General features: G+C 41.0%; 1 protein-coding gene across 1 annotated transcript in view; it reads right to left on the bottom strand.

Annotated features, from left to right (window-relative positions):
* Positions 1-16,583, bottom strand: part of TSPAN4 (tetraspanin 4) — a 205,032-nt gene that overhangs the window by 12,174 nt on the left and 176,275 nt on the right. The window contains exon 4 of the mRNA XM_075712529.1: positions 2,974-3,075. Coding sequence (XP_075568644.1) covers positions 2,974-3,075 — 102 coding nt within the window. The remainder of the gene's footprint in view (positions 1-2,973; positions 3,076-16,583) is intronic.

Here is a 16,583-nt window from a genome sequence, read left to right on the forward strand (position 1 = left end):
TGTCATGTTTTTTACGTATCATGCTTTTTTCTGAGGCTTCTGTTTTCCATCTGCGTACAGACATGGCCCATAGCTCAACCAATGACTGATGTCTACCGGCCCCATTAGAAAAGTCAGTGCTGAGACATTGTCCTGAATGGCAACATGGTTAGCTCTAATGCAGGAGGGTTTTTTTGAGAGCTGTTTCGGGAGCCAGAATGCAAACAGCATGCCTGGGCTGGGACTTTCCTTTCAGAAAGTCCCCTGCATTGCCCTAATCCTCCTATCAAGTGATTACACTCTACTGATTAGGGATGTAAGGAATAACGATTATTACTGAACACAAAAAATAATACTTGGCATTTACATAGCGCTATTCAACTGCAAAGTGTTTTACATAATTAACCATGCTGGAATTGCCTTTGCTGCACCACTGCAATAGTCTATTCCTAAATAGTTTTGAAAGATACATGTGAAAACCAATTATGCAGAGCGGTAAAAATGGATCTGTGGGAGCTCTTTGCTTTTATCGTCAGTGCCCCACATGGGGAACATGGAGACTTTAACACTATGGTACTGTCAAGACAGCGCATGGTAATTTCATAGTTGCCATGTTAGAAAAGAGAGTGATGTAACATGACTGTACATGGCTTGTGAGATGGCACTTTCCTATTATTTTCTGGGCTCCTAAGACCTAGCTAACATTAGTTTCATCTGAAACTTATAAGACACTCTTTAAACTGTAATAGGTTTTGAGGCCAAAGGAATCATTAAGACAATTGAGCATGATCTGTAGCACTACACAGACCACAGACTATTGAGTCCTGCCTCAAACCTGAGCTTGTCACTGAAGAGACCATTTCTTTTAGACAAAAACCCCTCTCGACTTCAGAGAAAAAGAATCCACCATCCTGCTGTACAATGGAATCCTACTATCAGATATCTGTATTTTTAGTTTTTAGCTCTTGGATCAATTACAGAGCCCTTTCCTTTCAAAACCCTTTTCCCTTCCTGCTCTCTTTTTAAGGACTGCAATCACATCACTACTTCATCTTTCCCTGCCTATATAAAGCTTTTAAAATTTCTCACCATAATGTAAATTTCCAAAATTCTCATTATTCTTTTACATCTTTTCTGAATCCAATCCCACTTGTGAACATCTTGAAAAAATGTGACTAGGTGAACTAGACATAGTATATATTGTTACACCTATTTTACAGAAAGGGGAGCAGAAGCATGGGGTTTTTATGTCACAAGTCCTCCAAATAATGCTTTTCCCCCCACCTTTGCTATATGCTTTTAACAGTTCTTGGGGGGTCACTGAAACTGGATTAGTATTTACTGCAAACATCTTAATATTAGTAATTTTTACTACATTTTTACTAAGAAGAGTTAAGTTAGTGTAAAAGAGTAAAATTTCTAATACTATTTGATATAAGCAATGATATTAAAAATTTATTTATATTTCACATGGCTTACTCTTGGGCTAGCACCACAAAATGCATTTCTCTTGTCAGTAACTGATGCCTTCTCATATTTGATCATAGCATTGGAAGAGAAAAATATTAACAATATTGCAAGATGCTGAGTCCTTTTAAAGGTAACCGAAAGAACCTTCCACATGCAGTTGTTAGGATGCAGGACTGGAGAGCTTATTAGCTTGTTTGCTGGACCTGAGCTGTTTGTCTTTCACACACAGTACTGTTGCTGTCAACCTACTGCACTCAATACAGACAGCTCCTGCAGCCCCAAAGATGCACATGGAGTTTGGCCAACCAGTTCTTTTGTTCTGTTAGTGACCCCAAATTTTTAATTTCTCAGACCTTTTCTTAGCAGCCTGCTGCTCCTGTTATCTTGTGTCATACAAAAGAGTATATGTTAATCTTGACACTACCAGACTGAAAGATGTTCAGTATTTCAGCCCAAATGGCAATAGAGGAAGTAAAGGGTAAATGAGCAGGTTTATCGTATCAGAATGTGGTAGGTAGCCCATCCATCATCTCAAACAGTTCATATAACATTGAAAACATTGGGAGAGGTTATCATCTTTGGCTGATTTAAGACATCAGAGGCAAGACTAAAGACTGCATGTCTGTACCATGCTAGCACCTCTGGAGAAGAATTTGAGAAAGCTATGCAAGGTTTTTGAGTGAAACCAAGGCAATACAAGTGCTTCTTCCTAAAGCAGAAGAAAAGTTGGGGCACTTTTCCTCATTCAAGAAACAGAGAAAATCAAATCAGAAAGATCACCCCCATGAGAACTGATTGAACTGAATATGAAAAGAGAAGGACAGAGCTAATAAACCTGAACTGTCATGATGGTGTTTCCTCAGCAAGCCAGACAAGGACAAAAGGAGGAAGCCAGCTATAGTGTTCACCAGTCCTGATGACACAAACACTGGCAGAGAGCTGTCAGAGAATCAGAAGGATGCAACAGTGGTGGCAATACAGCAAAAAGCATTGCCAGCCCATCTGTGATGGAGGATGATGGAATTGTGCTGGGAAAAACGTATTGAGTGTAGGAGGAGGTTGTAAACACCATGGCCAGTTTCCATTTTGACTACACTGGTGGAAACCGACAATAGCAACAAAAGGAGACAGGACAGAAATGAAAAGGGGTTGAAGTGGTTCTTTGTTATTACGCTGCCGCTCTTCATTCCAACATGAGCTGTCCCTTTGACTTTAAAGAGAAGATACTGCTTGTTTCCTGACTGACCATCTCCTTCACTCTCTACGCAGCATAGAACTATATGGTATTTAGGCACCAACACAATATAAATTTTTAAAATAAATAAGCTATGCTGGTCAAAGGACAAATAAATAAAAATTACCATTTGTTACAGAACCCAGAGTGTTTAGTTGCTAGTGTGCTGACTGGGTGGGAGGAAGAGATTGGCTTGGGATCTGGAGGTTTAATTAGGTTCACACCCAGAACATGCTGTTACAGAACCCAGAGGGTAAAGTAGAAGGAAAAAAAAAAAAGCTCAGACTTACATCGGTTTGAATGATGCTCCATGCATTAGTTAGGCCAATATTTCCATCTGTCCCATACAAATGAAGCCCTTTCTTCAGATCCCGCTGAGCATACTTGTCAATCTAAAACCAAAAACAAAAGACACAAAACTTAAAATTTGCTGAGTACCACATTTCAGAATCAAAGTGCATGGAGCAGGGAGATGAAATGAATAAAAAAGTTAACTGACATTTCCTAAAGCCTTTCTCCAGTACAGCTGATATCTACTACAGGTATCTGCATTTTGCAAAGAACATGAGGAGTTCCTGTTCTGAGTTACTGTTCATGTTTTCCATCACAGACCTCCAGAACATCTTTTCCCTTCTCACTTAACCACCAAAGTACTATAGAGAGACTGGATTCAGTTTAATCACTCATTTTTTGCAAATAAAGGCTATATATGAAAACATTTGTCTACCCACAGCATTTCCTTTTAGCTTAATATCTTTAATTGTGACCAAGTACCCCTCAGCATCTTCCATATGCTTCCTGGGAGATCAATAGCAGCATTAACATTGTACTGATGCTCTGAATTGTGTTCATTATGTCAGCCAGGGTACCCTACTTCTTGCAGCAGGATGGACATAGTTATATTGAAGCAGCAGGGAATGAGCTATCCAAAATTCAGGACAGACAGGATTTAAGAATTTAGTTACTAAATGGAGCTGCTTTTAAATAAATGCATTTTTGTTGATTTAATGAAAGTACAAAGTTATGCTTTAGAGGCTTTTGCAATTGAAGATGGTGCTTTCTTGTTGAGAGTTTCTGCCAGTAAAGCAGGCTATTACTGGATCCACTGGTCACCACCGGGTAGTAGCCAAAATGATTGCAAGTGCCTCTTTCCCAGTCTAACCATATATAAACATTTCTACAGAATCAAGCAAACACAAAAAAGGAAGTAAATAATAAATGGATATTCACAGTTTAACCTGATTTTTCTGTTGTAAATGAAAAGCACTGAATAATGTTGTTCAAATATGCCCGTGCATATCCTCCCTCCTCTGGGTGCTTGTCAATGTTAGTGGTCTGTTCAACACCAGAGATATAGCAAAGACAGTGAGCAGACCCATCCCATTTTCTTCTCCATAAATTTGCTATAAATCTGACTGCAAAACAGAGTACCACTCTGAGATCTTTCTGCTGCAACAGTCAAAAAGAAAACCAAAATTAAATTCACAACTTGCTTCATGGGGACAGTCTAAGTTAATACCTATTCTCTTCCATATTGGACAACAGACAGACATGGTGTACTCTCTAGTGATTGCCCCTCTGACACTAGTCATTCCAGCTGAGGGGGTCTAAAATGAAGTAATCAATGCTAATTTTGAGTTAACAGAGGGAACAAAGGTATTCCACTTCTACCACACACCTGGATTTTCCTTCTGCTTTGGTTCAATCAGAATTGTTTTCATTTGCTCCTGGGAAAAAGGTGGATGCAAAGCATCTTCCACAGTGTAAAAGAGGAATTTTCAACCCACTACATCATAATTATTATGGGGTAAATGTAAAGTTACTCAACAATACGACTCCACGAAATCTATGACCTCAAAAGTTCATCATGTCCAAGAAATCTCTGCTGTATGTGCAAGAAGTTGTGCTTGGTCTCTCCAGTTCTTTTGTGTCCTTCCCAAAAGTCTACCACCATCAAGCTGAGCCACTAATACAATAGTTTTGGGACAGTGCAAAAAAGATATGCAACTTAATCTCACCACCTTAACTATCACACAGGCACTTTCTCATGGATGACTATCTTGAACAGTAGGTGCTGTTCTCCCACTGTAATTATCACCTACGCTGCTTTTGACTTTACGCAGAGATTATACATAGTCACTGGTACATTAATTAGAAGAGAAAACCAAAGCTAAAAGCTATCATTAAATTTGGAATTAGTTGAGAAAATTACAGTCAATAAATGATAAACTTACATGTGTGGGAGATTCCTAGCACTCATTTAAGAATTAGATTGAACTGGGTTTCTGCTCTTCATTTACCCTCAGCTCCCTGTGTCTTAACGGGACCTGCTGTGGTCTCGAGCACAGCCATCAATTAGGATGGAAGGGCATGGTTGTGTTGCTAGTCTGAGAGAGGCTTTGAAATTCAGTTAGTGTCCTACAGAGGTAATGAGGTAAACTCATTGTTGAAAAACTAATTCTTATTCAGAAAGGGACAGAGGTGAAGAGGAACAGCATAGCTGAGGGCAGGTGGGGACAGAAATCCAGCTAGTAGATCTGCTGCCTTGAAGACAAAAGAGAAAGGTCTATTTGCAATGCTAATTTATCACACCGAGAAAATCTGCCCTGTAAAGTGAGAGCGCTATGCATCAGCCTACAGTTCATATCACCACTAATCTGGAACAAGGGAGATACGGTCAAATGAAACAGTGATGCTTATCTGAAGGGCAAATGCCATGCTACCAAAAGGATGCAAAATGCAAAGTCTGCATTTCCTCACTCAAATTTTTCTTTGCAAACCAATGCAGTGGTTCAGTGTGATAATCTCTTTTAACAGGGCTCACAGGCTGCCCTTGTTAACGCAATCTTCATGTCCTGTTTAAGATCAATAATAACTTATTTAATTCAATAACTTATGATCAACTTTTATAAAGTACTTCAAGATCAGGTGCAATGTTTTGTTAGTCCACATGTGCTTTAACATGGTCTCAAAGAGATCGCCTCACCAAGCATTCCTGCTTTTCCTTTTACCTGGAGAAGAAGCACTAGCAAGCAACTTGCCAAGGCAAAATGAAAGGAAGTCCTCTCTGCCTCATAAAATTAACCACTTTTCCCTGCACAAAGACTGCAAGACCTTTATACTGGGAACACAACTGGCAACAGATTTCCATATTTCAGAAACTGAGTAAACAGCAGAGCATTACTCGAGAAAACAGGCACTATGTGACCAGCTCTCTCACTGCTATTTCAAAGAGTCTCAACATCAAGTCATGCACATTGTATGACCCATTATTATTTGTTGTTTTAAAAACAAAGTGCCCGTTTGAATCTTGCTTGGAAGAGTATATAAGCTTTTTATAATCTCACACCACGTGTGTGTCTCATTTCCTTACCTCTCTCATCTCTGTGCAGGTTGCAACTTTGACAGAGGCATACACATGCTGTGAAATAGTATCTACAGATTTCTTTATTTCATGTCTGCTTACACAGGAAGGTATCTGGAAATCTCACAGTCTTATACATATATACATGCACACACAGACAGAGCTTTATATTTATTTGAGTGATTGTAAATGTAGCATTTTACATAGTTCTCCTTTAGTAAAATTTCTAACTGATCTTCTAACCAACTGTGCTGTACATGCACTGAAGAGTGCTATTCTCTGAAGAGCAGCTGATTTAAAACCTCTTTTTCACAGAGCTACTCCTTAAAGCATTCACGCTCTGTTGTTTACTTACGCTAGGGTCAAAAAGGTCTTCATCATCACCTAGAAATAACCTTGTGCAGCACAACTGAGTCTTTGGCCCTTTGGCACCAGGAGACAGGGGAAGCAGGCATTGGCCTTTGGTCTCCTGTCACTTCTGTCTGCAGCTGAGGTACCAGCAAGAGGTCCCCCACCATCTGTGTCTCCCCTGTTTCTAGCCAGTTACATAAAGCCTTTTTTATTAATGTGTTATCTTGCATGAATTAATCAGTCTTGATGCAGAAGTAGCCTTGGACTTCTAAGGGCAGAGATGATATTAAACAAGACCACTTCTCTCATTCAGGCTATGAGGAGTTCAGTGTCTACGTGCAGTCCTATTAAAAGCACATTGACCTCTGCCTGAATAACCTGTATACAAGGTTGTAAGATGGATATTTTTTCCCCTAATTGAAGCACTGCTTGAAGCTCTAGACATACGATTCGTACTGGCTTTGACCAGAGAGGGGTATGTAAAACTCAACACCTGTTTGTGGAGCATAGCAGGCAAACGCTCCTCCAGGTCATTCTGTTTCCTGCTAACCTCAATTTTGTTTCTTCCTCAAAATATTTTTAGAATAGCAGGAACTTTTCAACATGCCTTTATTCTAATTGTATGTTTGATTTAAATGAAAACTCACAAAACACCCCCAGCTGTCTCTTCTGCTTTCAATTTGAGTTTTTCAGAAAATGATCTTTCTGAAAATGAAATGCTGCACCGCAGTGATTCATCACGTCTCCTGACAAATGATCCCACCCAGCATTCACCAATCTGTCAGCGTCTCTTGTTTGTCTCTGTGCTGCTAGTCCTCAGCCAGGCAAAATGCCTATTGCAAAACAGGGACTGTAAGTACTGTATTAAATATTCTGCAATTTGAATCTGCTGCGTTCTCCCATACACAAGCCAGGCCCTTCACAAAGCACAACTCTATCTAGTGAAGGAGCATAATGAAGCATAATAAAAACTCTCAGCAGGCAAACCGTTACTCTAAATGAGATGCCTATTTTTAGTCATGTGGAATACCAGAGATTTCCTTAGAAGAAAGAGCTTCTGAAAGGTTAGGCAGTAGCAACATTTTATCAATCTGGAACTGAAGCAGAGAAAAATTGTTTTCCTCCTTGGGATTCACTGGTCAACAGCTTCAAGCTGGCACCCCATCCATATCCATCCCTATGACTTCTGGCTTCAGACACACTGGAGGCTTGCTCATGCTTATCAGTGCAATCAGATTTCAGTGGTGTTTCTACCAACCTAAGTTAAATGTGTCATGTTGCTTAGTATGGTAATACACTAAGATCTGCGACTGCAAGAGAACCACTTCTTAGAGTGGGGCATGCATATTACTAGCACTTCATCTAAGGTTAAGATCCTGTTCCCGCTGCAATAAGCACAAATACTTTCTCATCAACTTCCATTAGGCCCTAATCTGGCTCTTACATCTCTCATTGTCCTATTAAAAGGACTTTCTAAAAACCATATACTATGCTAAGGTAGACAAGTCATGTGCAGGGAGTTTCAGGCAATGAAGGAAAATCAGTATTTGAACTACAGAAGAAAAAGCTACAAGAGATGTAGCAGGAATGGAGAGAAACTGCCACAGAGGTCAGAAAATTGGCTGGAAGCAGCTGATGCAGTGAGATAGAATGGGCAGGGATCTGTCTGAGCCTCATCTAGACTACGGCTGTGCCAAAACATCCCTTAAAAAATCTTACTTAAGCCTGCATATAAATTCAGGCCAAATTAAAAAGCAGTTCCTTCTTAATCTGTATTCCCTCGAGACAACTACTTAAGCTGTAGCAGTTTACAGGTAAGGCTTGTTTTACTGTCAGCTTTGTCCCTTCATTGCTTCGGAAATCCGGAGCCTCCAAGCAGAATTGTGGTTGGCTGGCTGACAAACCCAGCTGCAGAAGTCAGCATCCTTCAAGACGACCAAGAGCTGTCAGACTCCACCTTGCCTCCTTGAATAAGACAACCTAGGAATAATTGAGGCTGAGATAAAAACTGTGTAACAGCAGCAACAACAACAACCCTGCTTAGCACAGACACACTGAAAGCACTACATAAACATTCTGTGCTGCAAAAACCCAGCGAAGCTCATAATTAGTTCCATCTCTGTATTACAAATGGGGGATTGCAGTAGCCTTCTCAGTTCCTGGGGATGGTTTGACAGATCTGTCACTCTGTCTAAATGAAAGGCTTTGGAGTTTATCTACTTACTGGTTAAGGTATGAAACGGAAGACAAGTACTGATCCTTGAGAAACCCAATCCTGTAATTTTGCTGCTGCTAAGGAGAAGGAAGTGCTTTGGAGCAAAACTTCTTGGGGAAACAAGTTACATTTGTGCAGAACATGAGTGTTATCAATATTTATAGCTAATATGATGCAAGACTTTAATTAAACTGAAGCTATGCCAATACCGAAGAGACAAAGTCCTTCCACTGTCCCAGCACACTAAGAGGGAAGGTGGCTTTGCTGTAATCCTCTCTGGAAGAAAGGCCTAAAGAAGGCTCTTGGGGAGATCCTTATTAACTCCTTTTCAACTTGCTGACAGCATGAGATGTCACTTAGATTCTGGCATAGCCTTTAGGTAAAGGCCAGAAGATACCAGCAGTGTCCGTGGCTTTCTAACCTGCAGGTAAATGGAGACTTTTAATTTCAAGCCTCAGTGCTTCCCTACCACATCATGCACTAAAATTCCACCCAACAAGCCCCCTAAACTGGACAAAGCCTCTCAGCAGCACTTTAATATAGGTAAGTAAATATTCCTGACCTTTCTGCTGATTGCTTCCCCTACCTCTCTGCCTCTCCACCAGAACAGGAGAGGCTGTAAGGAAATGACAAAATATCCAATAGTTTCCCACAGGGCAAAACTTTTAATTTAATGCCTTGATAATCATCCTCTACAAATAGCAGGGAGTGGGAAATCAAATGTAAACAGAAAGTGCCTAATCTATAAGGTCATTTGTGGGAGCCCTCTTGCCTGCTTAAGAAGAGATGAGATTGATTGTACCAACAGGTAAGGCTTGTTTTAAATGAGATGTCCCCAAGCCTGAATATAAGAAGCTGAGAGCAGTACGTGCTCTCCTGACCACTGAAATATTCCTTATACCATCTGTCTATGAATAGAAATCTTGTAAGATTTTAGAAAGTAAGAGACCTTGTTGGAGTTTTGCTGATGTTTGGCAGTTAAGGGACAATATACTAATTTATTGTCAGTGTCATCAGTGTTACACTGATGCTTCGCCAGGATGCTTTGCTCAGCTCTGTGGGATTCCCTCTTCCTCACTTCCTCTCCAAACGTGAAACAACTCCAGGACTGAACTTTTTTTTTTTTTTAATTGCTTCATTAAAGACAGTAAACCACTTGTTTAGTGAATTAGCTTTTCATAGTTTGACTGCAAAAGCCTACATCAGGAGTCAAACATTTTATGGATCTTCCAAACTTCAAGAAGTTAGTTGAAATGCAGTGTTTGATACCAAGAGAGATGCACTGGCACTGGCTGTGTAACTTCAGAGGAAAAGCAGAAAATACAGGAACAGAAGATCATAGGAAATGGTCTGGGAGTGGGAAGAAGAATGAACATTTCTGAAACATGCTGGCTTGGGTCAACTGAGGTGAGACCTTTCAGCTGTGCCATAAGCTTCCTACACATTCTTGAAATGTCACTGTTTCCCTTGTGTTTCAGTTCTCTGTTTGTAGAAGAGGAATAATCTGACACCACTCATGCCATGAAATTAATGATACAATTTAGTGTTTCTCTTGTGTTTCAGTTCTCTATTTGTAGAACAGGAATAATCTGACGCCACTCATGCCATGAAATTAATGATACAATTTGGAGTAGGTATCTGAACACCAAAACCAACCTAGGAAACCCTGCACAGAATCTGAGACAAGGAATGGAGTTACTAACCTGAGAGGGTCAGTAACCCTCCTGGCACTGAGAGGGTAAAACTGAGGTTCATCAGGAAGCAAAAGGAAGGACAAGTATGTCTTGCATTGGCCTGGAGCAGGCAGCTGGTGAAACTATAAGAGAAAGAGTCTCCCACCATGCGCTCTGACAAGAACCAAGAAGTTGCAATAGTTTTTATAACAAAAAGCTAATAAGAAAGCCAAAGAACCTGAGTTTTTTAAATCAGTTTTTCCTGGGTCCATGGTTTGTGCACACAATTCATTGCAGTTTCAGTCACTGTCTTCTGCCCACAAGCACCTGCTTGTGCTCAAAAGCAGGCATCAAGGCACCTGACGTGGCAGACAGCTGAGGCTGCAAGAAAGGAACCACCGAAACATTCCTGTGCTATTCATACTATTGAAATGCCAGTGAATCCCAACAGCAGTGCCACTTTGTTTTAAACAAGAGATCACAAGCATGACAAGTCACTAAGCTCTGCAACTCAAAATTTTTCATGCAAGAGCAAATTTAAATGTTTTCAGCAAACTGCACCTGATTTTGTCCAAGTGATTCCTTTAAAGTCCAAGGGAGAGACAAGCATTTTATCACTGTTCCATATAAAGTGATGTTTAGCTTCCTATCATTGCTGGTATAAGGGGAAAGTAAACTTTTCTGTAGCCAGAGAGGCCACTGCCATCTAATCTGTTCTTATGCACAGCAACAGCTGAATAATTTGTGCATCAAGTCCCCAAGCTTGTTTAAGTAATGTACATCATAACTAGCTCAGAGATATGGGCTCAAAATGTTAAGGTGCAGCTATTCACATTCTTTGCTTGCATACAGGATGAAGCTAATAGCACAGCTGACTGCTTATTTAAGACGATGCACATATCCAGCACTCTGTCTATATCCTGTGCACAGGCATTTTCCAATGAGACAGTCCTAGACCTCCTTAAAAATCCCAAATCTTGTTTCTTTTTAGTGAACCTAGGAATAAAAACTTACAACATGAATTCTTGGCTTGCTGCTTCTTGTTTCAAAGGAGTTTGAATGTTGACACAAATATGGGGAAAGGGCTGGCTAAAACTAGGCAGGTAAATCAAATCAATTGCATACACAAAAGGCTGACACTGCAAATTAATAACCAGGATATTAAGTCAATTCTGCTTGGGCATTATGCATTTTGAGTGACAAAAGCCTCACCAGCATGTTGGAGGAATTTCAGGTGAGTGAACATGGTGAGTGCATGGTTTTTGTGACATACCAAATTATTTATACAGCATTCAGGATACAACTTATGCTGATTCCGTAGAAGGAACCTTTTGTTTACATATAAATAAGCTCTTCTTCAGATTATTAAGCAGGTTGGGAAAAAATGATACTAACAACCTCAACAGCAGTGACACCAGCAAAGTTGGGTGCCATCATGACCTAACGCTGCCATTTCTTTTCCAGAATGAAACTCCCTTTGCAGTAAGTTTTCTCCATATACTTGCTCCAAAGATGACTGACACAAAAGAGCTTCTATCCCTTTTCTCCAGTTATGTATCCCACCAACTGCTGCTCTCAGCAATGCTCCTCTGTCTTCACACATCAGCTTTGCATGCCACAGATCTCACAACTTATGCTCAAAGCCCTCGTCTCCTTCCTGTGCCACCCCTCCTACTCACTCGAATCATCCTTCCCCAGACACGGTCGGTCTTGTAAGAGTCATTCCTTTTCTTCATGTCCCAGTAAATAGTAATTTTGCCTTGATCTCTATTGGCTACGGGACCACACCTGTGCCAGCGTGTAAAGACTCCTCTGAGCTATGCTCATGTATCGAAATCCCATGTATACTGAACCCAGGACAGCAGAAAAGGGAAATGCCCATTCTTTCACAACCTATGCTTACTTTGAGAATATTCCCAGGATATCTGTATTCAGCCTCTTTGCCTTTTTTTTAAAAAAAAAAGATAATCACTTTCATTCGTCCTCAACAACCATCAGTATAACCTCAGATAGTAAATTGAGAAGGATGCTAATTAACATGATACATGCTGTTGAGCTTTTGTTTGCCAAGAGACATGACAGGTGAGTTGCATTTGTGTTTCAAGTGCTAACAACCTGTTATCTCCATCTATACAGACCAAAAAAAAAAAAAAAAAAAAAAAGGCAAAAAAACCCCCAACCACCTAGGGATGCACATGTCAATAGAGCTTGAGATCCAATTAGCTGCCACAAAGGCTTCAGGACATGCAGAGGCGAATCAAAGCAGGGAGTCAAGCCACTTTCCTTGTAGGAACTAATGACCATTGTGTAATTATATATTAGGCGGAACAGTGACATTGGACACAGGCTCCTTGGCAGATGCTGTGAGCTGGGAAAGGGGAAGCCAGCAGTTTACTCACAGAGATGAAGGACTTGGCCATTTGCCCACTAAGCCATTTGCTGCAGCCATCCCATGGGATCAGCCTTTGCTTCAATTATTTACAATACTCATTTACTTAGTTTAAAGGTGAATGAAGAGAGCTTTCAAATAAGAGAGAGCACTACTAAAATGTCAGGGGAGGAGGGATAGCAAAGGCAAACCATACCCTACACTCCCACTGTGGTAAGAGAAGATAAATGAGTCCCACAAACCATGTAAGTGTGGGCTATCTGCAAACCCATTTATCCAAGTAACGTAAGTTCATTTCCTCTTAAATTCATGACTTTGGCAAGAAAAAGTAAACCAAAATACAGAATTTGTCCACTGCCATAAGGTAAATACATCTTTGAAAAAGTCAAAACAATTATACCCTAACTAGATCAGGCCTCTGGTGTCACTGAACCTTGCTGGGGGCCATGGGAAAGGCACACAAGCTCGCCATGGTTAATCACAGGCACTGGCATTGCCACCTCTTGGTGGCAGAGCTGCTCTGCTGAACAGTGTTGTCAGCTCCACCGGCCACTAGTAACAATGAGGGTAAGCTGTAAAGCAAGTAGGGGAGAGGGCTGGTTAAATCATGTCCTCAGGGGAAGAAATTTTTCTGATTCCTTAGAACGAGGGGAACGAACAAATGTCAGCTGATAAGCCACCCTTCTCTGTGCTGGAACTAAAACACCCACTAAAAACCAAATGAAACCAAACTGAACCAAACCAGCCCACTGAAGGGTTAAAATCTGTTACTGTGCTTGGAGAAACTTGTCTGGAAAGTGCGATTCTGTGGAAACAGACTGAAGAAGCTGTGTCTTCCTAGATGAAGAGAATGTTAATCCTTAGGGGAAAGTGAGATTTGCATACAGCCTGCTTTATTATTCTTAAGATACACTTTCTCCGAAATGAACTCATTTGAAACAAATAATGCTGTGAGGAGAACTAGCATTGTCTTTGGAGGGAACAGACCAGCAGGCGAAGTCAGGCTCACTACAGCAAGCTTTATGCCAACCGCAGGGTGACCTCTGCTCAGCCTGCAAGTGGAAGAAGTTCAGAATGCACTGCCAGAGAGAGAGGGCAGCACAAATTGTAGATCCAGGGAAGAGACAGAGGGCTTTGGAGGAACACCTGGATACTTTGCAGAAACTCAGCAAGACCACTGGAAGAGTTGCCTGGCTTTGTTTTGAAATAAATGGAACAGGATCTCAAAATCCTCCTGGATAAACACCAGAGAAGGTAATTATGTCCTTACCTCTATTTTTTTCCTTGAACCTATGTTCTTTTCTTCCAATCACATAGACATATGTACTTGCAAGAATCACAGGTTATGCTAAATGCCAGCTCCTCAGCTAGTAGAAATCTGCCTGGCTCCACCAAAATCAATGGAGTTGTTCACATTTCTAGCAACTCTGCATCATCACGCGGTGTCTCCAGTGGCTCAAAACGGTGTGCCTATTAGGGTACACACAAGCTTGTAAACCATTCCCTCTCCAGAACAACATCTCTGACACCATGGGAGTTCTGACCTTCAGCAACTGGAATTACTGGTTTTAATTCTCAGGTAAGCTTTTCAGTGGAGGTATTATAAACTGGTAAAATGTCTTGGAAAGCTAGTAGGTAACAAAAGCAACAGAAGTGAATGACTGCTATTAAATGCCTCCCTTGCTTTAATGAAACAAACAATTGCAGCTCTTCACCGCACTTCATCGAAAACAGATTTTATCATGAATGCAATAATTTGGGACTCAGCCACACCAAAAGAATAAACTGCATGGAGATTGCTTTCCATAATAACAGAAAACAAGCAAATAAACAAACTGCCAGTCACACTTACATGGCACAAAATACAAGTTTCCGACACCCTCTCCACTTCTAATAATGTCAGAAAAAAGCCACATCTCTCATTAGAAGTCACACAGGTTGAATTGAGAAGGAAACATGGTTGTTTCCGCATATGTTAAACAGAGATAAGTGACAGTACCTTCACTAAGCGAGGTGCTGGAGGACTGCAACATTTCCATACAGAACAGAATTATATATGCTGTTTTTTCACATAAAAAGTGGTATCTACCAATTGAACAGCAGAATGGCAGTGAAGTTGGATGAAAGGAGAAACCAGAAATCTTGAAAAAAGGTTCACCTCAAACTGCTGCTCCCTGGGGAGCCCTCCTATATCCCACAGCATGATACGTGCACATCCCGGCTGCTAAACCCAGCTGCAAACTGGCAAGAGGTTTGTCTCCCCTCTCAGACCCCATCGGGGTGAGCAGTGGAGGACAGCATCAGCACCACTGGTTGGTGACAGATGCAGTGTTTCAAACCACCCGGGACACATGCCAACTTCTTTTGTAATTGCATTGTCACATAAATAGCGACACACATATATAGATATACAGATCTAGATTTCAGTGGCCATCCACTTCCCATTGATGGTTAGTGGAGTCAGGAGTGATCAAGGAGTCTTGGTTCCTCAACTACCTGGTGGTCCCGAATGAAGGGAAGAGACACTCAGGAAGAGTCAGAAAGAGTCAACAAAAGCCAGCATAAAAAATGCACATACTGTTCATGTGAGCAGCAAGGGACCCAGTAGAGATTATGGTTTAAGCCACCCTCACCTAACCCTATAAAAACCAACATACTAGTAAGCATTTGAAGATCACATACCAGATGTAGCTGGACTAGAGGTAAGCAGACTCCCCAATGAAAGGGGATGCCCATGTTGTGACAGAGATGAATCCCATTCCAAATCCAAAGGAGCCACTGTCTAGGAAAAAGGAAGGAAATTTGCAGAATTGGTCCCTTTCAGCCTGCCTCCCTCACAAGAGCTGAACAAGGTCACATCTAAAAATATAGAAAGAACTGTCTACAGTAATCCAGACTCAATCAAATAACTGCTGGCCACACCACTATCTCCTTCAGATGGCAATCACTTTTATCAGTTCTAAGCACAGCTGCATTTAATCAGGATCCTTAAAGGGCTTATCTCCACTGGATAATTTCACCTTGGCTTAATTGACTGCCAGTCACCTAGACGTCACTGACACATTTGTAAAGGTTAGTTTGGACAATCTCCAAACACCTCTGATTTGCCTCTCAGATCAAACTACAGTAACATTAGCTTGGCTCAGACATGTAGCTAGTGTCCAGAATTGCCTTTAAAAATGTGGTTTAAAAAAAATCATCTGAAACTTATTGTCAATCAACTACAGCTCAAGCCGGCCCCTGTAGTCAGTACAAGCCTATGGTATGGGCTGTATCCTGTTACCAACCTGCTATGCTAACCATCTCCATTCTCTCTCTTCCACAAAACCTCCAGTCTAAAAAGCTTTCTGTCAGGAACAAACACATTGCTTCCCCCCGCCCCCCCCCCTTTTTTTTAAAAAATTTTGGTTGTAGTTTACACCTACTCTGTGTTCATGCGATTGACTTCACCCAATATACAAGCCTTCTAGAAGAGGCGTTCTTTCAAAAAGGTAGTGTTTGAGCTAAGGACCTGAAACAAGTTTCTGCGTATGCAAGTGCCCCTTCTAGAAATAGCATCAAGGTCCTGGAAGTAATCCAGGCAGACTGAGCAATTGTCAATGATGATCTGGTTTATTCACAAACAGTCTCTGTCAGAAGGGTGAGTTATCCCTTGGAGAGGAGCAGAAACCAAAGTGAAAAGTTAAATCTGCCACATATTATAATGGTCTCAAGAATACCTCTGAGGATGCTCCTCAGCTGCCTCTGGCTTGTTTTGTATTTATTGCTTGTGCTTCTACCTTTCAGAATGAGCCCCTCTTTCCTAATTAAGAGATTGACTTTTTGCCTACGAGAAGCATTGATCCCAAGTCTCTTCTTAAAGCTGGAAATGGCCTTCCATCTCTCATCCCCCTTGGATTCTCTAGTGT

This window comes from Pelecanus crispus, chromosome 6 (assembly GCF_030463565.1).
Source record: "Pelecanus crispus isolate bPelCri1 chromosome 6, bPelCri1.pri, whole genome shotgun sequence".
Classification (NCBI taxonomy): Eukaryota; Metazoa; Chordata; class Aves; order Pelecaniformes; family Pelecanidae; genus Pelecanus; species Pelecanus crispus.